Source organism: Haliotis rufescens, unplaced genomic scaffold, assembly GCF_023055435.1.
Source record: "Haliotis rufescens isolate VD_foot unplaced genomic scaffold, xgHalRufe1.0.p SCAF_95, whole genome shotgun sequence".
NCBI lineage: Eukaryota > Metazoa > Mollusca > Gastropoda > Lepetellida > Haliotidae > Haliotis > Haliotis rufescens.
In genome coordinates this window covers 470,803-498,574 of record NW_025964389.1, presented here as the reverse complement: position 1 = coordinate 498,574, position 27,772 = coordinate 470,803, and the positions used below count along the sequence as shown (strand labels likewise).

The 27,772-nt window shown below is 41.5% G+C and overlaps 1 protein-coding gene across 1 annotated transcript; it reads right to left on the bottom strand.

Moving 5' to 3' along the window:
- Positions 1 to 1,281: 1,281 nt before the first annotated feature.
- Positions 1,282 to 12,496, bottom strand: LOC124112658 (THO complex subunit 4-like). The gene is made up of 8 exons (XM_046472791.2): positions 12,390 to 12,496; positions 9,605 to 9,819; positions 8,097 to 8,312; positions 6,645 to 6,934; positions 5,819 to 5,893; positions 4,763 to 4,790; positions 4,462 to 4,506; positions 1,282 to 3,316 (listed from the first exon to the last, which is right to left on the bottom strand). Exons 1-8 carry the CDS (start codon positions 12,421 to 12,423, stop codon positions 3,239 to 3,241), a joined length of 981 nt encoding a protein of 326 aa, XP_046328747.2. The 5' UTR covers positions 12,424 to 12,496; the 3' UTR covers positions 1,282 to 3,238.
- Between the last annotated feature and the right edge of the window lie 15,276 nt (positions 12,497 to 27,772).

The window sequence follows — 27,772 nt, the reverse complement described above, 5'->3', positions numbered from 1 at the left end:
GAGTGAGTATGGTTTTACGCCGATTTTAGCAATATTCCAGCAATATCACGGCGGGGGACACCAGAAATGGGCTTGACACATTGTACCCATGTCGGGAATCGAACCCGGGTCTTCGGCGTGACGAGCGAACGCTTTAACCACTAGGCTACCCGACCGCCCGGGCGAACCGGGATTCGAACCCACAATCATAGGTTTCTGGCGTGCACAAGGGACGCATCTCTGCACAGCAAATCGAGGCGCCTTAGACGACTGGGCCACCCGTGCCCCCCAATCAATTCTGGATCACTCAATCCATTGATCTGACATCATGAGCATCTATCTGTGCAGTTGGGATACGATGACATGTATCAACAAAGTCTGCAATCCTGACCAACCGATCCCATTAGTCGTCTCTTACGACTAGCATGGGTTGCTGGGGACCTATATTCTAACTTAGACTTTCAGCTTATTATGGGAGCAAAGCACAAGTGATGCAGGTGTTAGATGTTTACCACTTTGGTGAAACCCATGAACACACGTACGGTGCTAACAAACCATCGACTACAATCAGACCAATCTCAGACTCAAACCCACAATCATCGTATCCTCTACCACCAAAGGGACGCAACTATACAAATAATTGTAGGACCTTAGATGACTGACTTCTCATGCTCCTCATGGTTTTAGCTCTAGGATCTATACATGCCAATTTCAGAACTTAAAACCAGGACACAAGGAAGTGTACCTGTGAAAGCAATTCTCTTCAGCTGTGAAAGTCAGTGGTCAAAGAGGCCTTGCAAGTCATATACCCTGCTTTCTCCGACACTGACCAGTGTAATGGGACACAACCAATTATGACTCAGAAAAAAATACAGCATAACAAAATTGTCAAATTGAGCTTATTGCAGATGGATTATGCTGACAAGAAAACATATGATGCTATTTCTTAAAAATATTCAAAAGTGGTCTTACAAGACAAAAATCCATGTAACTATTTCTTTATCTCATGGTTTGAATGTATAATAGTCTTCAACTATGACGGTTCCTCTCCATGAACGAGACAAGCTTCTTCACAACTGATTTATCAATATCTTATCAGACTTGCCCTGTCTACTACAAGCCAGGCAAAGGGAGACCACTCTGACTAAATCTTATCCGGAAACGATCCAAAACAACCCTTTGGCCAAGATTATGAAGAACATTGGGATTGTATTCATGACTAATGATATCTAACATGTTTAATTCAATGAAGCTGCCTTTAATGAGCATTATTTGTCCAGAAAGTTTTCTTTAACAGGGGTGGAAAATGAAACGTTCAGGATACATCCATATTATTGAGACTATTTCTCCATTGTTAAAAAGCTTCCTTCATCTATGCTAAGCTTCAAATAATTAATTTTTAATATTCCATTCAGCACAGTAATACAATGGGATCCAAACACTACTGTTCCCAGTCAAACTTCTGGGTTTACCAATTTCAAATATCTGGGAAGTCACATTGCCAACATTATGAAAAACGTCATCATCTTAGATCGTATTGATGAATAATGATTATTTTAAGGTGGGGTCTTGCCACTATCAGAACTAACACTGTCAACATGGCTTCAGTCTGCTGACTTTCTTTTGTCAATCTTGGGTTAAAAGTGCAGAATAACAGAGACACATCATATCAAGCATTAAAATGTCAACAAAACAACTTGGAAAATACTACTCAAAAAAGTAAAGAACCACCCGATTCTTTCTTATTACTAAACGTTAATCTGTCATGGCATGACATATTAACCATAATAATATGAAAGTATCGGTGGTCCTTAACTTTCTTTGTAGTACATGTTAACACGGTGAATGACCAGAGACGTCATAGCTATGATATTCTCATTTGATACTTGTGAAGGACCAATCAGAATCCTGCTATCTTCAAAATCTGGTTGATATTGACAACCTACATAACAGTGAAGTACATAAAATGTTGAATACCAATTCATCAACTTCAATAAAACCAATGCATAAACATGTTTAAGAAACTACACACAGAGTCGACTAAAGACAGTAAAAGGTCACCTGTTTCCTCTCTTTTAACCATGATTAAGAAAAAATCCTTCAAAAATAAACACTGGTGAGATTAAGCTTTAATCTACCACATGATTTATACATGAATACATTGTATCAAATCTTTAAACAAGGAAAGCCTTGAAAGGATGTGACATTTCACAAATAAGGCAAAATAAATATCTTCTAAAAGTATTCTTCTCCTAAAACTGTCAACACTAAGTCACAGATCATTTCTTTTACTCCAATACAATACCTCTCATTGTGAAGCTATCAGTCTCCATAGCCGGATGAGACAGGAGAGCTTCCTATCAGCCAAGCAGTGCTGAGGCTTTTAAATTCTTGGTACTGGCAAGCAAAGCATGCACAGCAGCATTTCAGATTTCTCTCATAAAGGAACATGAACAGGCAGTTAAGAATGAAGTAAAAAAGGCTTCACTGTTATCTTATTGAAATTTTATAAGTCCATTTCTAAGCACCGTGGTATCTGCACCACGCTGGATCTGAAGGTATATTTGTGTTCTCTGGGGTTTCCTTTGGTTAAAATGGAAATATCCGAATCAAGGGGTAAAGAAATAAAGACGAATAATTTTAGAAAGCTGACATCTGATTGGCTCAAGAACCCACAGATCCTTCATTTAGACTGGCTGGTCAAAGTTCAGTCACAGTTTCCCTTATGTGACGTTTTGTGGAGATATGACTTTGTGAGATCTTCACAATGAGAGCTATCGTGTCGGCGTAAAGATTTGATTTTAGTGAGATTGAGTTGCTGATATGGCTTGAAACATAACCAGTTTCATAAATGCTAAAATCATCACTTTTCTCAACAAACACTTCAGGACAAACACTATGCAGCATGCCTACTGTATATCACTCATATCCCTGCGTTAAAATTCCTGGTACTTGAAGTGATACAAAGATTACACAACGGCCAAAGTTGGAAATGTTGTTCACAGTTTAGCACCATAATGTTTCATAATGAATAAAATTATTTTCTTTCCCAGAAATATCAGATGAACGTTAGTATCACATTCTCCTAAAACATGGGAACATCAGGTGATCCCGTAACCATAGAAACTGATGCTTGTAGGCTTCACACGTCATTCATAATGGCCTTGACCTTGCAAACTGCCTTGACCTTGAAACACCAGCTCTGTTGGTAGACATCTTTGGCCTGAGCTCCTTCATCTGAGGAATGCCGACTGCCGGATCACAAGAACACCTGTCTGGAGCCATCCCTGGAAGATCCAGAGCCATCCTGGAACCTCTCACTCAAAGGGGCATTGGTCTGAATCAAAGATTAAACATCATTCATTATTAGACGAGTGAGCGACATGGATTGGGTATTCAGTTGGTGAATAGAATCACATACATTATCATCAGACAAATAATTATAACATGTCAACCAAGGGACGTAACTCTGCAAACCGATTTGTAGGACATCAGGATGGAGGCAAATTTGGATGAAGTCCTTGTTTTCTTTACAAATATTAATATTAAAAGCCTACAGAAATCTTCACAGGTAAAAAAGCTTGGTGTCCTCCCTGTTTATACAAAGCAGTCATTGTGATCATCTAATCATGCTAATACCTCTAAAATTATCAGAAAGAAAACTTCAAACTCAAGAAATTCATCAGAACGTTTCATCTTTTCCTTTACAGAAATACTTAGTTGTTCTATTCAGAAATGTTTAATAGGCCTTTACAAATATGACAAATTAAAACATTTTTCTATTACTTTGAACAATGGTGAAGAGGGGTGAAGGTGATAGTGCCAGCTCACCAAGATAGCATGTCACAATTTAACACAGATTGCCACTCAGACACATTGACACATTGAGTCCAAGCAGACCTGTCCTTGTTTCATCCCCTTAATGCCGAGCACCAGGCCGGGTAACAACATGTATTCTCTAGAGAAAAAATATCATTTATACTTATCCTGACTCATATGCTAAAGTAATTAGTGAGAGTCAGGATAAGGTAAAATAAGTAATCTTTAACGTCTTTTGGTATGATGGACGGGGATTGAACCACTGACCATTCACTCTTTGAATGAGTGAGTGAGTGTGTTGGGTTTAACATCGCTTTTAACAGTATTCCAGTTATATATCACGGCGTGTCGGCTTAATGTGCCCGAAGTGATACAGGTCTCCGACGTTTACCACTTCGGTGAAATCAACGGGTATGGTGCTGACACACATAGAAACATAATTGGGGCGAACCAGGATTCGAACCCACAATCATAGGTTTCTGGCGTGCCCAAGGGACACAACTCTGCACAGCCTTAAAATGTCAATGGGCAATTGACTTGAAACTTGCAAATCGCGGCTCCTTAGACGACTGGGCCACCCGTGCCCCCTCACTCTCTGAACAGAAGCTCTATGCACTTGTCCACGGCGGCAGTCAAGTACACGTGTAAACACACATAACTTACCCCTGACTGAGCGAAGAGCCTCTTGTTGTAGTTATACTTCTTGGACTGTAAAGCCAAAAGTGAAAGAGTTGGTAACCATGGTTACTGTCAACATCATTTCCCATTTCCCTAAATGTAGGTCAACAAATCACTCGTGAAATCGGTGAAATCAGTGACATCAGATGACAGATTTTTTTATAGGTATTTATTACAACTGGACCTTGGCAGAAAATAGGCACAACATTGAGCATAATCTTACTTTAATGTTACACAAACTTGAAAATGTCTTGTAGGCATATATATCATGATCCATGTGGCTTACCGATTCTTGTTGTGGTGTAGACTGGTAGCTGGAAGGCAAAGTGAGACTGGTTAGAGAAGAGACGAAATATTCATAAAACTTCAGTAGAAACATCTCAACACTGGCCACTCTGACACTCATCACAAAAAGGTGAGGTGAGGTGAAATGGAGTTTAACATCACGCCCAAGATTATTGCACTTATTCAGCACACACTTATAGTGCATGTGTGTGTGGCTGCTTGTACTAGTCCGGACTGATGCCGATTTATAGTGCTAGCTCACTGAGATACCATGCCGCAGTTTAACATGAATACCCCACTCAGACACAGTATACTGACTCCGTGTCGACCAGTCCTTGTTTTAGCCCCCTTAATGCCGAGCGCCAGACAAGGTAACAACAAGTACCATCTTCTAATGTCTTTTAGTACGACCAGCCAGGAATTGCAACCCAGACCTTCCTCTCTCCAGGGCGGATGCTCTACCACTACACCACGGAGGAAGTCTCATCACAAAAAGAAATGAAAGGATATGTTCTGAGCATTTCTGACAAGAGCAAGAAAGTTGTATTTGTTTTGTTGACGCCATACTCTTGCAGTGACATGATGATGGTGCAAGTCTGGACCAGACAATCCAGTTATTGATTTTATGAGCCTCCATCTCCACAAAACCGATCCATTTAGTCACCCATTATGACTTGCATGTGTTGTGTGGGCAGTAGTCCAGCTATATAAAGCAGTCTGCAATTCAGGCTGGGCCTGGAAAACTCAGGCATAGAAATCAATTGTCTTATGTTAGAAGTATCCTGACCATAGAACACTATAATCGCAAGGCTACATCACAGACCCGGAGTTCAGAGCAAGGCTCATGTAGAGAACATACAGCCACAGTCAAGATGATAAGGAAATGGTGACACAAATGCTTTTCGAGTTTTCAGAAACAATTGTTCACTAATCACTTGCAGATAAAGGTTAATTTCATGTAGACTGCCAAAGCATAAGTCTGTTAGTGTTACCTTCAGACATAGTGTTCTGGTTGATGTCCAGTTGATGACCCATACTGACCCATAGTCAAACCTACCTAGGATTTGGTACGGAGATTGTCAATATTCCATCATTCTGTGATGAAGGAGCTTGGATAGGACGACTGCGCCATCTGAAAATTAATCAATTAATCAAGCTTAGGAAAGAATGTCACGCTTCAGTTCTCATTTACCTACCAACATGCACATGCCAATACTAAATGCACGTTGTGGCGGATCCAGGTACAACACCTTCAACTGACACTAGAACTCCAGATAAGCAGCGTATTTGCAGTCTGACAACTCCATTTTATGTACCGGGGGGTTAAGTTACGTATTCTAACAAATTTCACGTTGATTATCTGCACATTTTCTCTCAATACCATTTGATTGTCTCCCAATTTTGGGTGCGATCATTCGGTCATTGCGTTCATCTGAGTTGTCCAGCTACATCTATGGGGAACATCTCACTCTAGACACTTCCCTCTAAAATAATGTCATCCAATTTATGACAAATCTCCAGACACGACGTCACGATAGAACAATGGTTTATCCTGAAATAAACCATGCTTCGTTCTTCATTGTTCTTTGCGATTTATAGCGTAGCTATCTTATATTTACTGATCCAATGCAGCATCACCTTTACCTAAACTCTACTCCATTGCATAATGCATGAAGCGGGATTTTGTCTGTAATAATTGTCACTTTTATCAGTGCAATACAAGTCATCTTGACCAAGCCATCACATTAGTAGTCACTACATTAACATAAAGAGGTAAGTTCCTTCTTCCCATTTGGCAAGTTTACCGGCACTTGCAGCAGACTTGGACATCAGAAAGTCTTAATCAATCCCTGCCAATTGTCCCTGCAATGGCCGCTACTTACTGCCTCTTCTTCCTCTGCACACTGCCACTGGACATGGAGGAGTTGAGGGACAAGTTGCTGCTGTAGGTGTTGCCAAGACGGCGTAGTCGGCCACGGCCTCGACCTCCCCCTCGACTCACGGTCTGATTGGTGAACCCATACGATGCAACATCCACCTGGTTCTGTGCTCTGTTACCACTCCCTGGATTGTAGTTCTGTCGGTTGAGACGGCCCCGCCCACCTCGACCTCGACCCCTTCCACGACCCCTGCCCCTATTTGTATTTTGGTATTGCTGTTGTGATGATGATGTCTGAAAGAGACATGAATTGTGAATATTGATGCAAATATTACCACAGCATTGGACTGTGGACACGGAAAGTCTTCAGAGAGACATACAACCATAGATATAATGGACACAAAATCCTCTATCCTAATTCCTATATACATAAACATTTGAAACTGACACAAACAAAATACCGAGAGCAGCCACTGGGATCACCAAATATGTACTACTCAACATTTGATAAGGATAATCAGACATTGTTTAACGCCGCACTCAGCAATATTCCAGCTCTATGACGGCAGTCTGTAAATAATCGAGTCTGGACCAGACAATCCAGTGATTGACATCATGAGCATTGATCTCCGCTGTGATACGATGACATGCATCAACCAAGTCAGCGAGCCTGACCACCCGACCCTGTTACATGTGTTAGTCACCTATTATGACAAGACCAATTCAAACCCTGAATCTTCACAGGACTTCAGACATGTCATCCTATTCAAATATACCCTTGACACATTAAGAAAATCATCTGCGTATCACAGAAATAAAAAGAAATCCTCATCCAAAGTGGAGTAGCATATATATTTAACTAACAGCCTCGGAGCATGACCATCTTAACTTAAGTCACTGGGGTTCTGTATTCATTTTGTGACATTTCTCTGTGACCCCCACTTTTTTTTAGACCACTACATTTAACGCAGTGTTTAAAATAATTTCAAAACTCTACAAGACAGTCCATCAGGTGACCCAAGAATGTTGCCTGCCCATCTTCAAAGTTGCCCCTCCACATTCAGACAATATAGATATTGAAAAATCGTGCAAAATAAGAGACAAATTGCATCTTGATTCGGCTGAAATAAGGCAAACAAATACTCGACCATCTACAAAACTGAACATGTAATTAGACTAAAAATGAGCTGCCAGAATGTCGAGCAGGTGGAAGAAAATTTCCTGCAGCCCAACAGAAAAGTTACCAGCCACAGGCAGGCGGGCAAGCAATTATTTCAGACACCGATGACACGCCATCAACCAAGTCATCAAGGCTGACCTTCCAATCCACCTAGTCACAAACACAACATACACAGGAGTTCCAGATGGGTGAGATATGTAAAGTGCTGACTAGACGGGACCAACCTTCACAAGCATCTGACCAGTTAACCAGCATATTTGTCAAACCAATGTTTACCTGAAGACCACGTCGCTGATTGATGAGATTCTGTCTATTGGCTGCCTGTGCGTCTATTCGAGCGAGTTGGTTCTTTGCTTTCTTCAGGGCTAAGACAGCCTTTAGCCTCTGCTGCTTGTAAGACTGTTGTTGCTGCTGCCGACCTTGACCTTGACCTTGATTGAACTTGCCCCCTCTACTCGACTTGGGGCTTAATGAATTCTTTAAACTTTGCTCCTGAAATTCCGTGAAAGATGTGATATAAGGCAAAATATATGAGTAAGCTGTCACCTTTGAAAAACTGATAAGGGAATCAGGTCTCCATTCCACAAACTGAGCTTAGCACTAAGATGATCATAAATCCCATACTTTGACATGGAAAGTCATAGTGCTAAGGTCACTTTGAGGAACAGGACTCTGAGACTGCTGTTGCTAAGATTGTTTGTTAAACGCCACACTCAGCAGTATTCCAGCAATACAACTGTGGTCTGTAAATCCAGTAACTGACGCCATGAGCATCGATCTACGCAATTGGGATGCGATGACATGCATCAACCTAGTCAGCGAGCTTGACCACCTGATCCCGTTGGTCGCCTCTTATGACAAGCATAGTCGCCTGTTATGGCAAGCATAGTCGCCTGTTATGGCAAGCATAGGTTACTGAAGACCTATTCTACCCACGATCTGCATGGGTCGTTGTTACTAAGAAATGTATGTCAACTATTTCAATGATGGTCAGTGAGCAGTGCACAAGGATATTCAGAAGAGATGCACAGACACTGGTTATGAGTGACAGTTGATTAATGCTCCAGTCAACAATATTCCAGCTACAATCATGAGCATGAGCAACAATCCACATCATTGATGTAGGACGACACACAATCCACCAGAGGGCAGTGCATCACTGTTTACTCAAAAGGGTTATTGTTTATTTTTCGTGTGGCTTAACTAGTAGTGGGACGATACACCCCTCAATACAAGTATCGATCACAATCGCACACTAAGTAAAAAGTATCGATTCTAACCTTGAATGTATTCTTTAATAAACTAATTACAAGTGAATATGAGAAGTGAAAACATACATATTAATCCATTGCGCCATACTTGACACTGCCAACAGTAAATCGTTAGTGTGCCAGGTATTTTGCCATCCTGTCTATGAAAAAGATGGCATACGCACACCTGATAAGAGCACATGCAAGTATCGTGATACGTATCGATTGTGAGCAGGATATTGTGATTTGTAACAGATCACACAGTTGGTGTATCGTCCCAACCCTAGGCTTAACGTTGCCTTTTCATATATGAAGGCAGCATTTAAATAATCAATTTTGAGATAGACAATCCAGTGATTGATATCATGAACAACGATCCACACCACAAGGAACCATGACAAACAATCAAGCAGGTCACCCAGCATGACCATCCCATCCATCCGATCCATCTGCTCGCCTCTTACAAGCAGCATAGGATGCTGGGGACAAATTCAAACCATGAATACTTGGAAACAGCAAAACCATCAAAACTACCTGTGATCTATTGAGGGGACTAATTCCTGACAGTCTCCGCAGCCGGCCACGTCCACCACGCCCTCTCGTTCCTCCTCTCTGTAGATTAGTGCGGAACTGCTTCACCTTGTTGACTCCTCCCCCTCCTCGTCCTCTGTTGGCCCCCCGACCCAGGCTGCCTCGACCTCGACCTCGACCACCGCGACTCTGCTTCTTGTTGAGTTTAATGATGTCATCTGGAACAGAAAAAAAACCATTTCAAGTCAGGAACTTACCTACCATTCTAAACTAAGTTCTGGTGTCCCCCGCTGCGATATAGCTAAAAGCGGTGTAAAACCATACTCACTCACTGTAAACTAAGTGTCCTTGCAAGGCAAGATGAAAAATTGCTGTTCGTTTTCTTTATTTCAGAGGTATTGTTACATTGCTTTTTAACTCTGCACTTCTCTGAGCATACATTTGGGTATCTTTACTGACATTTGTTTCAGATTCGGGGCTGAATACTGGCCTCTGAGCAGGTCCAGATCCATCCTTGCAATATAAACACTGTTGAAGACATTAAGCAGCTAGTGAACCTAAGTGCTAATATCATGACTGGGAATAGTGGGTGCGTGAGTTGGGTTTAACGCCGCTTTTAACAGTATTCCAGTTATATTACGGTGTGTCAGCTTAATGTGGGAGGAAAGCCTGAAGTGCTGCAGGTCTCAGACATTTACCACTTCGGTGAAACCCACGTGCACGATTATGGTGCTGACAAACCTAGAAACAATCAGGATTCGAATCCACAATCATAGGTTTCTGGTGTGCCTAAGGGACGCAAATCTGCACAGCGTATCGCGGCGCATTAGACGACTGGGCCATCCGTGCCCCAACCACTGGGAATAACTGCAGCTTGAATGTTTGAGGAACGCTGAAGTGATGCAGGTCTTAGACATTTACCACTTTGATGAAACCCACAGGCACAGGTAGGGTGCTGACAAACCCATAAAATGTAACTGAGGCAAACATAGGTTTCTGGCGTACCCAAGGGACGTAACTCCGCACAGACTTTGCTGTGCCTTAGACAGCTGGGCCAAATAAATGATTATTGATTGCCGAGTATATATATGATTGACAACACAATTATTTCTATACCGTATTCACCTTCATAAGCATCCTGGGTGCTTAGAAAATTGACAAATTGGAATGCTTATTAAAACCAACAACATGATAAACAGCAAGTTAAATATGTTGTGAGAGATTTGGCGGTAGTATATTAATTAATTGACACATTGATGGATCAAAAAACTGTTTTAATAATATTTACATGGCAGTTATATCATGTATATACCCCTTCTACCATGTCTACCCAGCCAGATTTTTTAAAAACAAAACTGGATTATACACAACACACTACGGACAGTCACATAAGGTTCAGTGTCAATCACAGGTGCTTGTAACAATTACCTACAGTTTGGTCTCGAAGTCATCAGTAGTGGGACGATACACTGACGCATTGGTGGATAGTGATGTATTGACTTCTTAATACAAGTATCCATCACAATCGCACACAAAGTAAAAAGTATCAATTCTTATCTTAAAGGTATTCTGGGCGACAGTTAGGGTACTTATTGAGGCATGGCTATCAAAATGGTGAAAACAGTTGTACATCAGAATTTCTCCAGGATTCCAAACTATGTGCCCTTGGTAGGCAATTCCTTTTTTTCAAACTTGGGAGTTTTATGAAAATTCTCATTTTGTCAAATTAGGATGTATTTTAACATTGCATTCCATGAAGTAGTGAAAGCCTTTTGATCATCTGTATAGATCCCGTTATATGTGACATACCCAAGTCACCTCCACAAAGCTACAATATTGGACAGTTATCAATGGTTATAACTATAACATGAATTGTGAAATTTGTTATTCCAATTTGGGAATTTGTACTGCCATGTCTCTAGTCTTGGGACCAAATATGTGCCTTTGAGCAGATCCAGATACATATATTCTTAAATATGTCACTGTATGTTACCAACTGTTGCCACATGTCATTCAGATTTCAAACATAATGAATTATGTGGTATTCAAGGTGAATGGTAAGTCTAGTCCATGTCTCTTAAAAATCAATGTCAGCCAAATGTCCCCTTGCTTTTGACACGGCCACCTGTCTTAGTGTGGACACAGGCTGTTCACCCCTACCAAATGTTCCTTCACCAGGTACACCTATTGAGAACGGCAACAGCTATGTCTGAATGACTGTCGGGGGCATTCTTGTCTAACGATTTTCACATATTGATCCTAACAACATGTTGCTCTATTGAGACTGAGCACTGACTTAAAAATTGGTGACGTTGTCGAAATCACCAGTTATCAAAACAAGATGTCCCTATGATATACAGATCCACCGATTGCAAACACTTTTAAAATGCTAAGTTTACGGTTAAACTGTCATTCTGTGAGAAATAAACGAACATAAAATGCCTGCCTGCTATGTTCAGACAACGTCACGGAATAGAGTTTAACTGGCCAGACTAAAAATATCACCTCAGTTGCATTTATGAAATTAATATACACTGTAAACACATGATCAATTTACTTACATATACTTAATTTGCTTACATTTTCTATCAATGTGGTGGTGAGGGGGGCGAAAACAATGTCAAACTTTGAAGCCAGAACTGGCAGAAGTAAAAAAGCGAGTTTGAGTTGGGCACTTGGCCATGTCACGAATTGAGAATATTTCAGACATCAACTGTCCTAAGAACGGTTGTATTTCGAATTTGCTTATTATATCAACCAAACACAACATTTAAGATTCCATACATACCAAGTGACATGTCCACTTTGTTTATCGTAGACATGTTTATCTGTATTGCGGTATCAATTTCACTCCAAACTTAGAAAAGTTGTCTGAACGTCCGACAGACGGCGCTATAGGTGCTATATGGCGTACGACTAGTATTCATGCTATGATTTTATAGTAACCTCTGTTGACGTGTTAATTACTCCACCGTCATAAAGCGGCTGAAAGAAGTCACACATCCGTTCATGCGTGATGATGGTTTATTCAGCGGTCACATGAATGATGTGGCGTTTAGCTCAGATGTTTGTTGAAACAAGAGACCGAAAATCAGCAAAGATTATAATCACATTAATATTCGACAAAAAAATTAAAGTTGTTCACAGCAAGTTCATTTTATGCACACAACTGAAGTTCCACATATATTCGGAACAATTTCACATTTACTGTTTCGACGAACATTTGTTTGCATTAATTCTGTATCATATTCATTATTTAGTCTTGCTTAACAACGGGGAAAGGGATCTGTACCGAAACGTCACTCTAACAGTAAATGAAGAAGTTCTTACCAATAAACCCCTGTCTGCTTTATGTCACGTGACATATTGCTTATTCACATGTTATAGATTGTGAATTATACACATGTTACAGAATATTACGCTCAACTGGATATTTGGACGTCCCTAAATATTTTTCTTTGCAAAAATCAATACAGTAGCTGTGTCTGAATCTTTCATTATCGGTTTCCAAGTTTTATTTAAAATAAAACTTCGAAAGTAAATATAATAAGTGTACGAGTAAATAATTTCATTGTCATCAAAATTCCTTCTTCAGCAATATCATAACATTTTTTAAACAATTATATACACTGTTATAATTTGCAGCGGCATATTAACACTTCTATTGATGTCTTGCCGAAGGCAAAAAACGAGAGATCAAGTTAATAACGACAGTTTACATGGATCAAAGACAGGTTAAGATGCAACGCCCTGGTGATTGTCATAAAGCAATAAAACTAAAAGAAGATAAGTTGTCAACATCATTCTGTAGACTACTTTAATTTTCTGTGGTTTTAAGGGCCTGTGATCGATTATGAGTTTGTTTAACGTCTCTTTGAGCACTGTTTCAGATATATATCAGGGTGTGGGAGGTTGAGCGTGTCAGCTTCATGTCGGAGGAAAGCTCGAAGTGATGCAGATCTCGATACATTTACCACTTTGGTGAAACCGCCGAGCACCGTGCTGACAAACCTAGACACATACCCAGATGCATCAGAGATTCGAAAGATTGGGAGGAAAGATTGTATGTGAGCAACTTGATGTCTTGTATGAAAAGAATTTTGTTAATTTAGCCTCACGAATTTTAGACGACCCATCTTTTTTTAAACTTCAGTTATTCTGTTTTACCATCATGACGAAGATATATCTCATTCCGAAGTTAAATCTAAACGACCCAATACCTCTTTTATCCCAGTCAGCATGTCGCTTTCAAACACATGTTAAAGCATTTTATTTTTAAACTTTCGAAGCCCTTATCTGCAGCATTTGTCTAGTTCAACTTGAAACGTTTTCATGCTGTCAATATTGTATGTTCCATGTTGCGAGTGTATTTTAAATGAGTTTTTGTGATGCTCTGGTGTAAAAAAGATTCCCTTACAGGCAAAAAAGTATTATAAAGCACTATCTTATCTTAAACCACGATATCATACACGTATGTGAAGCAACACCGTTCGGTAAACTGCGCGTGTCGATTGTGACCATGCTCTGATTATTACAAGTTAATTATTCGTTTCATTTTTATATAGTTGACTGTAAGGTGCATATTTTAGCGTAGTATTATCTCCGAAATAATTATTTCCTCAAGACCTAACTGGACCAGCATTTGTAGTTTTATGCAATCAATCCATTCTATGCGAACAAGGAATCTGCTCCCAATCACCACCGGATATTTCGCTACATCTTCAATACAAAACTGTACAGCTTATGGTCAGTACAAAGAGGATCTGTTCAGATCATTGTAGACGGTTACCCAGTCCCACATGAAGTTCTGCAAATAGGATATGGAACCAGTCTAAGAACATCTGCTGAATGTCTCTCACACTCACGCGCAGTGGTGGCTCAGTATAACACCGCTGCCACGTGCTAATTTGCATACCACGTGACCGGACTATTCTCTTGTTGGTAAACAAACGCGCTTTTTCTGAAATCAGACGCTGGCCTGTGACAGAGGTACTGTGCTGGCCGCATGGAACTCTGGGTATGAATGTCTCCATCAACGCTTTGATTCACAAATATTCATTGTACACGACCTTACTCTCCGTCGCTGCGGAACGCTGAACTGTCCTTCTTTTCTATTATATTGTTCATTTCGTTAAAAGATTCGCAACATATTTTTTATGCAAAGAAAAATAAAATCTCTTCGACGGCATAATGTCACCAGTTTCCGGTTTGTTCCACAAAAGTTCAGTAGAGTTCTTTGTTCAACGCATCCATTACAATATGTCGCGTGGAAGATATCACTAAAGCAAATGTCACATAGGATTTCTAAAACGAAATATGAATACATATTCATTGAGAAAATGAAAAAGAAGAAATTGATCTATTAGGGAAATGAATTATCTTACATTTCAATACCTCTCTACGGATTTCAATTATATTTTTTTAAACAATCATGATGACTGCCGACATCATCCCTTGTGCTGTCATGAGGATTTTATGAGTGTTTCATGTCAGTATATGAACAGTCAACGGATGTCAAGTCATTATATTTTGCGTGGGTCCTTTTGGAAAGTCTCCGCTAATATTTGGATTTTTTTATTAATATATTAGACGTAAATTTGAACAACATGACACGTGCCTCTGGAAACTAACTTATGCACTAAACTGTTTAATTTACCATTCTTTCATTAAAGAGGCTTCGGATGTGAATTAACCGAACATTGATATATATTATTATATTAAACATTGTATGCAGCCTGTTTATTAATTATGAGGTGAGGCCAAGGGCACTTGTTGGCTCTCTGGAAATGTCAGTGTATAAAGTTACGGATAACTTTGAAATATCGGTAAGACAATTATTAGATATTTTCCAATATGAGTATTAACACACTATGTGTTCAAAATAGAGCTACGCTACCTGTACATAGTTTTAACAGCGCTAAATTGAATTTGAAACCGAACGTACATTCTAACATGACAAAATTTAACGCGAACTGTTTGGTGTTAGCGAACATATTGAGTAGACGGCATGCAGTCCAGTGTGATGAGTGGGGCGGTAGGGTAGCCTAGTGGTTAAAGTGTTCGCTCGTCACGCAGAACTTACGGGTTCGATCCCCCACATGGGTACAATGTGTGAAGCCCATATCCCCCGTCGTGTTTTTGCTTGAATATTGCCAATAGCGGCGTAAAACAATACCCACTCAGGTAGCCCAGGTGTTTAAGGCGCCGCAATTCCATGTGTAGAGGAGCGTGCCTCAGGCGTGGGTCACTCACTCACTCACTCACTCACTCCACCCACCCACCTACCCCCTCACTCACTCACTCACTCACTCACGTCTTGGTTGGGTTTTGGATCTGAATATGGGAACACCTACAATGGCCTCAAACACAATATGTCGCTTTTGTATTATACCTTACTCGAATATATGACATGCTTTGGAAGTGTGTAGCACAGATACTTTATAAACCACTATGGACAAGCCCCGCGTTGGAAGTAGCTCCCAGCAACCCATGCTTGTCGTTAAAGACGACTATGCTTGTCGTAAGAGGCGACTAACGGGTGGTCAGGCTCGCCGACTTGGTTGATGCATGTCATCGTATCCCAATTGCGCAGAACGATGCTCATGATGTCAATCAATGGATTGTCTAGACCATCCTCGACTATTCGGAGACTGCCGTCATATAGCTGGAATGTTGCTGAGTGCGGCGTTTAACAACAAACAAACCATTCTAAATGTTGGTTATGTCTTAGTAGAAGGTGATTGGCTTAAGATATTTTACGTGTGCATCATCGCACTGCCTTAACCTGAATGGAACACTTTCAGACGTTGAAATGCTCTGAGTTCTGACATACTCTCTGTCGTGGTTCGTGAAAATTGCTACAGAAACATCTGGCGAAGTTGGGATAGTCTAGTGGTTAGAACGTTCATTCGTCACGCAAAAGGCTTTGGTTCGATTCCTCGCGTACTCATGTTGACAAGCCCGTGGGTGAAGCTCACTGCTGAATTCCCCACCATTCTTTGTACGACAAATCACAAGTTTTCCTTTCCGAAACGAAGAACACAAATATGACGTAAAACACAGGGTGTAAAGAAACGACACATTTGCCGCATTCCTCACCACTCGCCTCTTTCCGTAACCTGCTATTCGGCTTGTCCCGGAATAACAGGAGTTGGTCCCGAATGACATTTGCCGAACAGAACATTATTGTTGAGGAAGGGGAGGCAACTCGAGCAGCCTCGTTGCCGCGAGTTGAGTTTTGGGTTCGCTATAACTTCAACTGGCGCGTAGAAGTACAGCGCCGCAGAACAGGGCGATTATAAATATTAATACAGTAGCACACAAATGTCATGTCATTGTCATCTTCCCTTCATTTGCTGTTATCGTTTCTCAAAAGAAAATAACAGTATTACATTTTTAGACCTACCTGTCTTCAAGGCATTCATGTTCAATCTGGGGCGGTTGGGAGGCTTTGTGGTTCAAGTGTTCGCTCGCCGCGCCGAAGACCCGGGTTTGATTCCCGACATGGGTACAATGTGTGAAGCCAATTTCTGGTGCCCCCCGCCAGTGATAGTGCTGGAATATTGCTAAAAGCGACGTAAAACCATACTCACTCACACACCCATGTTCGATCACTACAAATACATCCCGACATGGGTACAATGTGTGAAGCCAATTTCTGGTGCCCCCCGCCAGTGATAGTGCTGGAATATTGCTAAAAGCGGCGAAAACCATACTCACTCACTCACCCATGTTCGATCACTACAAATACATCCCGACATGGGTACAATGTGTGAAGCCAATTTCTGGTGTCTCCCGCCGTGATATTGCTGGAATATTGCTCAAATTAATCAAAGTCAAGGAGACTTTCTAACTGATGCAAGAGGGATGCAGTGCTTTGCTTTATGCCAATTACACAGGTTCTGAGGTGAGGTGAGGTGAAATTGGGTTTAACGTCGCGTCCAAGATTATTGCACTTATATAGCGACGTGCATGCACGTGTATGTGTGTGTGTGTGGCTGCTTGTACTAGTCCGGACTGATGCCGATTTATAGTGCTAGCTCACTGAGATACCATGCCGCAGTTTAACATGAATACCCCACTCAGACACAGTATACTGACTCCGAGCCGACCAGTCCTTGTTTTAGCCCCTTAATGCCGAGCGCCAGACAGGGTAACAACAAGTACAATCTTTTAACTTCTTTTTGTATGACGCGGCCCGGGATCGAACCCTGGACCTTCCGCTCTCCGGGCGGACGCTCTACCACAAGACCACGGAGGCGGTCACACCGGTTCTGAATTTCTTTAGCTTTGCAGCTTTAAAACTTTCAAAGGTATATCGTAACTATTCCTTGAAGGAAGAACTTGTGAGCAAAACATGAAAAATAGTTATGAGAAAGTATATCCAGTCAAAACCAGTTAGTCAGTTCTCTCACCAACAAGGAATTATATGGTACTGATTCTTTGAAACAATGGTTACGAACGAAAAGTGTAAACGAGTTTTGCAAGAAAGAAGTACATGACGCAAGAAACGAAAAGAAAGACCCGTTTCTGGAATATGTATCTTTTTAAATTGAAAGATGGCGTCAAGATTTGGTTCTGTATTCTTGAGACAACATACGTTATTAAACGTTGAATTTGTTAATTGGAGTAAAATCAGGAACGTGACACAATGACAAGTGGAGGGATTAATTTGTTAATTGGCGTCCATCACTAACGTGACACAATGACAAGTGGAGAGATTAACTTGTTAATTGGCGTCCATCAATAACGTGACACTATCACAAATGGAGTGATTAACACAATGGATATAAAGCATGGTGATACTGTCGTCATCCTGCTGATTGTAATTGAACACGTTGTCAAAAACTACAAGTAACAACTAAACTAGGTATAAAAAGCCGGTCTGTTGTGTTTTAAGTGTGTTTCAGTATACTTCTACAATCTACAAAATAAAAAACAACTGGCTAGATAAATACACTTTTCGGAATTTTTTTTATCCAAAATATAACGCTAAAGTGCCAAACAGTATCTTTTCAATTTTTTTAATTATTTAGCTGATGCGGCGTAAAACAATTTAAACTTAATCATACGTTCTACAAACTCATTAATGAACAGAAACCAACTTGGTAAAGTTAACGACTCTCATGTAATATACTCATGCTTATAATTAGTGTTGGGGGCACGGGTGGCCCAGTTGTCTAAGGCGCCGCAATTCGCTGCGCAGAGTTGCGTCCCTTGGACACGCCAGAAACCTATGATTGTGGGTTCGAATCCCGGTTCGCCCCGATTATGTTTCTAGGTTTGTCAGCACCATACCTGTGCTCGTGGGTTTCACCGAAGTGGTAAACGTCTAAGACCTGCATCACCTCGGGCTTTCCTCCCACATTCAGCTGACACGCCGTGATATAACTGGAATACTGTTGAAAGCGGCGTTAAACATAACTCACTCACTCACTCTATATCCTCTGCGGGCCTGGTAGCCTTGTGGCTAAAGCGTAGGCCCGGGTTCGATTGTCAAATGCACGTGTACAATATGATAGTGTAGGAGTATTGATAAGGGCGGCGTAAAACAATACTCACTCACTCACTCACTCACTTTCAATTTTAGTTGATGACTCCCTAAGAAGATTGACAACAGTTATGAACTTGTCAATCATTGCTACTTAACCGATGAAAGAAGATAACACAGCATAAAACACATTATAGAGGGCTACTTAGTATGTTATGTCAACACAAAGTCTAAATGGATTTTTCAAACATCGCTTGATGCAACTTGGCAGAGCACTCCTTTCAGGGACACGCCTCAGCTTACATGAAGCCAACAACAAAGAACAGAGAAGTAGATGATGTGATGACTTGTTGACATTATATTGAGCAATGTATTGAGCCTGAAGCCGTTTTATGTTTTATGAAGTTAACGATGAAAGAAAGTTAAATAATCATGTTGTATCAGATTAGGTGGTAATCATTATATTGATCTGTCCGGTAAACGATGTTACGCGAACACACTGGGGTCCTTTGTTTCCACCTTGGTGTAGGTTGAATAGGTGAGGTGAGTGAGTGAGTATGGTTTTAAGCCGCTTTTAGCAATATTCCAGCAATATCACGGCGGGGGACACCAGAAATGGGCTTCACACATTGTACCCATGTCGGGAATCGAACCCGGGTCTTCGGCGGGACGAGCGAACGCTTTAACCACTAGGCTACCCGACCGCCCCTGAGGTGAGGTGAGGTGAGGTGAGGTGAGGTGAGGTTAGGTGAAATAGGGTTAAATGTCGAGTTCAACGTTACTAAACTTATATGACAACGGCCATGTGTGTGTGTGTGTCTGTTTGTGCTAATCCAGGCCGCGTCATACCAAAATACGTTGAGATGGTACTTGTTGTTACCCTGCCTGGTTCTCGGCATTAAGAGTAAAACAAGGACTGGTCGGCTCGGAGTCAGTATATTGTGTCTGAGTGGGGTTTCCATGTTAAGCTGCGGCATGGTATTGCGGTGCGGTGAGGTGCGGTGAGGTGCGGTGAGGTGAGGTGAGGTGAGGTGCGGAGGCGGTAGTACTTTGAATAGGTATATGGGACATTCAGAGCTGATTATGAGTGAGTGAGTGAGTGAGTTTAACGCCGCTTTTAACATCATTCCAGTCTTATCGTGGCGTGTCAGCTTAATGTGGGAGGAAAGCCCGAAGTGATGCAGGTCTCAGACGTTTACCACTTCGGTGAAACCCACGAGCACGGGTATGGTGCTGACAAAACCTAGAAACATAATTGGGGCGAACCGGGATTCAAACCCACAATCATAGGTTTCTGGCGTGTCCAAGGGACGCAACTTTGCACAGCGAATCGCGGCGCCTTAGACGACTGGGCCACCCGTGCCCCCGAGCTGATTATGTCATCAGAATCGAAAGCTGGTGATAAACTCGCCCAACCGAATGACGAGCGAGCAGCTAGTATGCCAGTATAGAACTATCGTAGTATGCTTAGGTTAAACCTACGCCTTTGGACGGAATTGATGCTCTCGCTATCGATCACTGACTTGCCCGTTTTGATTCGAGCTGCCAGGTCCAATAATTGTGTTGAATACTACAGTGTGCAGAGGTTATTTTGATCTGAAGCTAATGGAGTCCAGATCACAAACCACGGAAACCAGTGAGTGAAAGCGGGAGCATCTACACGGAGTCACGGTGACACACTATCAGCCAAGTCACAGAACATGACACCCGATCCCCATTTCACTCGACCATTTCCAGTAGCGTGAGGTCATTCTGACCCACAACCCATGCTTGTCGTAAAAGGCGACTAACGGGATCGGATGGTCAGGCTCGCTGACTTGGTTCATGCATGTCATTGATCCCAATTGCGTGGATCGATGCTCATGATATTAATCAGTGGATTGTCTGGTCCAGACTCGATTATTTACAGACCGCCGTCATATAGCTGGAGTATTGCTGAGTGCGGCGTTAAACAACAAACCAACCAACCATTCTGACCCGACATCCCTGCAGAGTCCGCAGTAAGAAGGTGGATCAACTTTGATCGCCACAAAAGATGTATATTATTTCTGTTGTCAATGTCATCGCATATGGCGGGATAAGTGTACAGTACTGAACACAAGTAACATAACCAACATCTGTTGAGGTAGGATGCAATCTATCACACACACACATGATAGAGGCAAGTGTGAGATAAAACACAGCTAAATACTCTTGTCCACTGAGAGATCGTCACCTGTCCACGCGGATACTTTAATCGCCGATAAATTAACTAACGACAGTTGACGGTATTAACATCGCGTGCTGCACGTGCAGTTAATGCAAAACGTGACATTTGTCCGGCTCAATCAAATACAGATGACCCATGATAGTGCAGAGGTGGGAGCTGGAAGCTGGAAGTGTATTCAATTTAATTTTCGCGAATACCTGGTGTCATCACTGATTTTCAGTGATCCATTCATTACAATTTAACAGCTATTTTTCCTTTTACGCCAAATGGACCCCGTTTCAACAAATATTCGATACTGATTATTCTCTGCCGTTGACGTGGTGTATTTGACGTAAGATGTGATATGACTCCGATATATATATATATGTAATACAACTCTTAATATTTTTAGGGATACAATGTCACTTTAACGCGAAAAAAACTTATCTCGCCTCTCATTTGTTTTTGCGACAGTATTTTAAAATCCCTCGCGAATTCTGTATCTTTTACTTAGTAGTTAAAAGCAGCGACTCTATTGTGTTGTTGCACACAAAAAGCTAATGCTTTCCATACCTCGAGTTCATAGTTCCACCATCCCATGCAATATGTCGCGTACTCGTGCTGATAGAAGTCTGACGGGCAGATGTGAAATGTTTCAAGAGATAGAGGGATCGATAGGCGCCTGGTGAATAGTGTACAGATTTTATACGCCAAAAGTTTTCCATGATGTAATAAATCACAAAAACTATACCAGCAGCAAGGCTGACAAAGCACGTTTGCAGTTTGAAGAGAATTAAAAAACAATGACTTGTACTTGAAAAAAACCTGTTCGTGAAGACGTCTCCAACATGATCGTTAAAGGCGTGGGGCCTGTAGCTTATCTGCTTCAAACATATTTGTATGTTTTTTTGTTTAGCTCCACACAGCAATTTTCCAGCTGCATGGCGTCTGTAAATAATTAAGTCTTGACCACCCAACCCAGTGCTTAATATTGTGAGCAACGATCCGCGCCGTCGGGGACGATGGCGTACAATCAAGGGACCGTGCAGGATGACCCGATCTACTTGTCCCCACTTAAGGCCAAGGCCAAGGGACCCATTCTAACCCATACTCCACATGGGGTTTACTTGTGTACTGAGTAAGGTAAACGTAGACGTATTGGATTCAAGCACCAGCTGAGCCGAAACAGATAATTGTGCCAATCCCTCCCCCACCCCCTCCACCCCCCGTGACCAGTCAAGGGACGGACCATTTAAATATGTGTGTCCTCATTTGACAACTGGATGACCTGTAATAGAAACGTGTTGTAGGTGTCTGGGTACTCCTTTCACGAACGAAACAATTATGTCTTGAGGGTATGGAGTCCAACAATTACAGACAAGGAGATAGCAACACTGAATTCAGTCCGCGACTCTCTTGGTGGGACATTCTTAAAAGCAGAGTTGGGGTGAAATTGGGTTTAACGTCGCGTTCAAGATTATTGCTCTTATACAGCGCCGTCCATGCACGTGTGTGTGACTTGTTTGGCAGTGTGTTTTATTGTTGAACAATGATTATAATCGTGTTGCATTGTTTCTGTTGAGATTCGGTAGACGCTCATTGCATTGTATTTGGGCAGTGGTTTGTCGTCAGGAGTGTAGTGCTGTTTAATGTAAGTAGTTGTCAGGAAGTTACTATATTTAGATACTAGTGTGATGTGTAAACTTCCGGACCGGTATACCGCGGATGGTGATAGTGTGTTATAGAAACATCTGGAATGTTCCACTGCCGCTAGACTTGTGAGGGCACTATGTGGAAGTTTCCAGTTGCTAGTTGAACTGTATATATAGTGAGCCAAGAGCGTGTATACGCATCTCTCACGAATTTCATCACATTGGGACCAGCTTTGATGTGAGGATCACTCATCATCCCTGATTCCCTGTTTAGCCCATCTCGGAATCTTGACCACTGTCACCGCAGGGCGAAAGTATATCATTATCATTGACTTCTGCTATCACCTCTGTATTGTTGTATTTGATACTGGCCACTGCCATCATATCATATTTTGCCATTGAATATCGTACTACCACTCTATTGTGTACTGTCGTTGTAATTGCTGTGCAGTAATTTGTATTGATTTGCAAACTTGGTGAAGTTTGTAATACACTTGTTGATTGTATACCACTTGTTGGTTGTTTGTTGGTTTCACACTAAGTTGTTTTACGTACAGATTTCTGGGATAACATATTGTTTCAATTTGGGAATCGACACGTAACAGACTGTACTAGTTCGGTCAAGAAGGTTTTATAGTGCTAGCTCACTGAGATACCATGTCCCACTTTAACCGTGATGCCCCACTCTGACACATTATACTCCAAGCCGACCAGTCCATGTTTTATCCCACCCGTGAAGATTCCGGGGTAGAATAGGTCTTCAGCAACCCATGCTTGTCGTAAGAGGCGACTATGCTTGTCGTAAAAGGCCGCTAACGGGATCGGGTGGTCAGGCTCGCTGACTTGGTTGATACATGTCATCGATCTCAATTGCGTGGATCGATACTCATGATGTCAATCACTGGATTGTCTGGTCCAGACTCGATTATTTACAGACCGCCGTCATATGGCTGGAATATTGCTAAGTGCGGCGTTAAACAACAAACCAATCAACCCAACATGTTTTATCCGCTTAATGCGAGAACCAGACAAGGTAACAAAAAGTACCATCTTCCCACGTATCTTGGTATTATGGGATTGAACCAGCGACCTCCCACTCTCCAGACAGACTCTCTTTCCGCTTCACTACGGCCCATTTTTCAAATGATATCACACTTGTGATAACAGAACCACGATCGTCCCAGTTTCCAGAGGGACGGCAATGTTTACTTAGAACTCGACATGTCAAGGAGAAATCGTCATGAGAACAATGAAGTCGGATTATGTCACTCCATATACATCCAATGACGCTGACTCACTGTATGAACCACAGTTGCGCATAACAGCACCGGAAGTGAGTGGACCATGACTCATATATATTCATCCGTCACGATTCGACACCACCTGGTGGCCCGGAAATTAAACAATAAAATATTAGATGAGTAACATTATTATGCCTCCTTGCCGGAAAACAGTTTGGTCACTTCCATTTCAAAGAATTGCACAAGACACGAGACTGCCTGTTTGCATATATTACCACAGTCTATTGATAGTCTTCTTGAGTTGGGTGAATATCTCACATTAGGAGATTGATTGTCTCCAGCTTTTTGTGAGTGATGTAATTGTGTTTTACGCCGCTTTCAGCAATATTCCAGCAATATCACGACGTGGCACAACAGAAATGATGTAGCCATGTGGGGAATGGACCCCGGGCCTTCGACGTGAGGAGCGAACGCTTGAACAACAAGGCTACCCCATGGCCCAATTCAGCTTAGATCTATTTGTCAGTTTTGTTGGAATTGAATTGAGAAGCAATTAACAATTTTGAATAATATATTTTAGGTTAGACTGACACGGTAATTCAGCTTTCCGTATTCACATACTTGAAAACATCTATAAATGACTAAATATATAATTGCTTATTATCGTAATAGAAAGCTATGAGAAAGCAGTATGACTGTGGAAAGAACAAACATATTTATATTTTTTCCCCTGCAGCGGGTGGCCCGATTATCGATTTGAATTGCCTCCCTTTGACGCGCCAGGATTCGCTGACCGTGGGCTCAAATTCCAGATTCACCATTATTATGACACTCACTGGTACATAATATCCTTTGTGTAACATAGTTTCTCGAATGTTTCTCTATACAGATATTTAGTCAATAAATATTCAATAGAATTACTACATGATTGATGGTACAGTTAGCCCAGGCTCGCGCCCTCCCCACTCACTCACCCAATCACCAACCCACCCACCCTCACTCACTCACTCACTCACTCACTCGCTCAATCACTCAATCACCAACCCACCCTCACTCACTCACTCACTCACTCACTCCAATAATGATTAATGTTATCTTCACGACGGACAAATGGCCGAGAAATCGCTGAGAAAGGTCAAGCAATTTTGAAACCCTTCCAGCAGATGGCCACAAGATAGCCAGTGGTCAGATAATCGCGAGGAGATTGGAATGACATCAACCGGTCAAAAGGGGATCACGTGAAGCTTGTCAGCTCTGTCGCCGGAAGCAACCCGCACTGTAAAAGCTGGAAAATACGAGGGATTAACTTTAATGCTGTGCTTGTATTCACCGACTCGTAAATAAGTATTAATTATGTTCGAAGATCTTAGAGATTCCAGGCCATTTCAGATCCAGAACGACCAACAGTACATTATCTTCATCTAAAGTAACTGCCGTTGAAACTCAAAGACAGGCGCGCCAGTATTTCCTGTGTAAACTGTATATTTATATTAGTGATATTAAACACGGTATTGCTTTGCGTAGAATACTATGAATATAGTTCTCCAAACAGAATCAAACACACTTTATCAATCAAGTTTACTTCGTGATTCGGGCCACTTGGCCAAAGTACAGTTGAAAGATAAATTATATTAACATGTCACATGTCTAACGTGTTACAACTCTTCCGATCTCATTTTAAATAATTTACATAAATGTAAAGCTATCAAACGTTGAACATTGATACCATGGTAAAATATATTTGCCAACGCAATTCTACCTTTAATATTTCTGTGATGAGGTTAGAAAACTGAGAACATTTCTTACATACAAAAAGACAGGGTGTTCATCCTTTACTAAATGTAGGTCACAGTCTTCACATACAGATTCTGTATCGCTGACTTTTTGCGAATAATATTGACCCGAAAATTGTGAAGTGATATTCGAAATTTACACATCTCTCTAACTAATCGTTGCCTCTGGGTACATTTGTTATAATTTGGGATGCAGATGCCAGTTTACACAATGCACGAAAAAAAATTAGAAGAGTCCAAAGTTTGGTATCATGTTTGGCAATGAATATGTGTCAAACGTCTTCTAAATGCAGACGACCGCATCCGTGGTCTAATGGTATAGCGTCCGCCCGGAGAGCAGAAGGTCCGGGGTTCGATCCCCAGCCGCGTCATACCAACAGACGTTAAAAGATAGTACTTGTTGTTACCTTGTCTAGCGCTCGGCATTAAGGGGCTAAAACAAGGACTGGTCGGCTCGGAGTCAGTATACTGTGTCTGAGTGGGGTATTCATGTTAAACTGCGGCATGGTATCTCAGTGTGCTAGCACTATAAATCAGAATCAGTCCGGACTAGTACAAGCAGCCACACACACACACACACACACACACACACACACACAGATACACGTGCATGCACGTCGCTGTATAAGTGCAATAATCTTGGACGCGACGTTAAACCCCATTTCACCTCACCTCTAAATGCAGACAAAAACATGTACTTATCATCAACTGATACATTCATACTTCTGCATACATAAATCTACATTTATCAACGACTAATTTCAGTGGGACAAAATAATTTTAAAAAAGAATTTGCATCTTGGAAGTGTGTTCATGTCACTATAAATTGTACTGTGATCTGAACACCTTAGTGTAACAGTGTGGTGTCACTATACACCTTTCTTTGGACGGGCTCTTGCCCAAGGAGCAGAAATGATGAATGTGTCTCATTATTTTGGAAGTCATGAAATGTCACTCAGACGAATCCAGGTCAGCTTGAGTGGTCATTTTTCTGATTAGGGTGATTGTCCCGGACTGTGTTGAGCCAGCTACAAATACATTGCCAGCGGCCATAGCATTGGATGGCGTTTAAGCTAACGGACTCTGCAGAGCGCGGACCTCGGAGAAGACAATCAGTTATCGTCTATCCGGAATTTGAGCAGCGGATTTAAGGAAAATCGAATAGGAACGTTGTAAGCTCTGTTGTGTCGAATCCCCTATTTAAAAAAATACGATGAGACATTTGCCTTTGCATCTGGTAATAGCTTCGGTTTTCATAAAAAAAGTAATCATGTGGTCTTAAACTTTGATTTCTATATGAAAAAGTGTTGGAGTGCACTCGGGGCTAACTAGATTTTCTTGAAAGTTTTACTGTCATTATTTCATTCAGTGTAATCTGTATGTCCCGATTAGAATAGGAGAACAAAACAAGTATAACGATAGAGATAAATATGCAGCAATTTCAGTACTTGATAAAAATACTGACGAGGTTAATGATTAACTGACCCGTGAAGATCCGGGGTAGAATAGGTCCTCAGCAACCCATCCTTGCCGTAAAAGGCGACTATGCTTGTCGTAAGAGGCGACTAACGGGTGGTTAGACTCGCTGACTTGATGGATGTCATCGTACCCCGATTGCGTGGATCGATGCTCATGATATCAATCACTGAATTGTCTGGTCCAGACTCGAAAATTTACAGACCGCCGTCATATAGCTGGAATATTGCTGAGTGCAGCGTTAAACAACAAACATAATCTTAATGATTAACTACTCGAGATACCAAGACGCAAATCACTGGGTGGTACGCATCCCCCCAAATGAATTTCA

Coding starts and splice junctions, on each gene's coding strand:
- LOC124112658 (XM_046472791.2), bottom strand. CDS start 12,423: ATGTCTACGATAAACAAAGTGGACATGTCACTTG. Junction 4,791..5,818: donor ATCTCCGTACCAAATCCTAG/GTAGGTTTGACT, acceptor TTTGCCTTCCAG/CTACCAGTCTACACCACAAC. Junction 4,507..4,762: donor CTACACCACAACAAGAATCG/GTAAGCCACATG, acceptor TTGGCTTTACAG/TCCAAGAAGTATAACTACAA.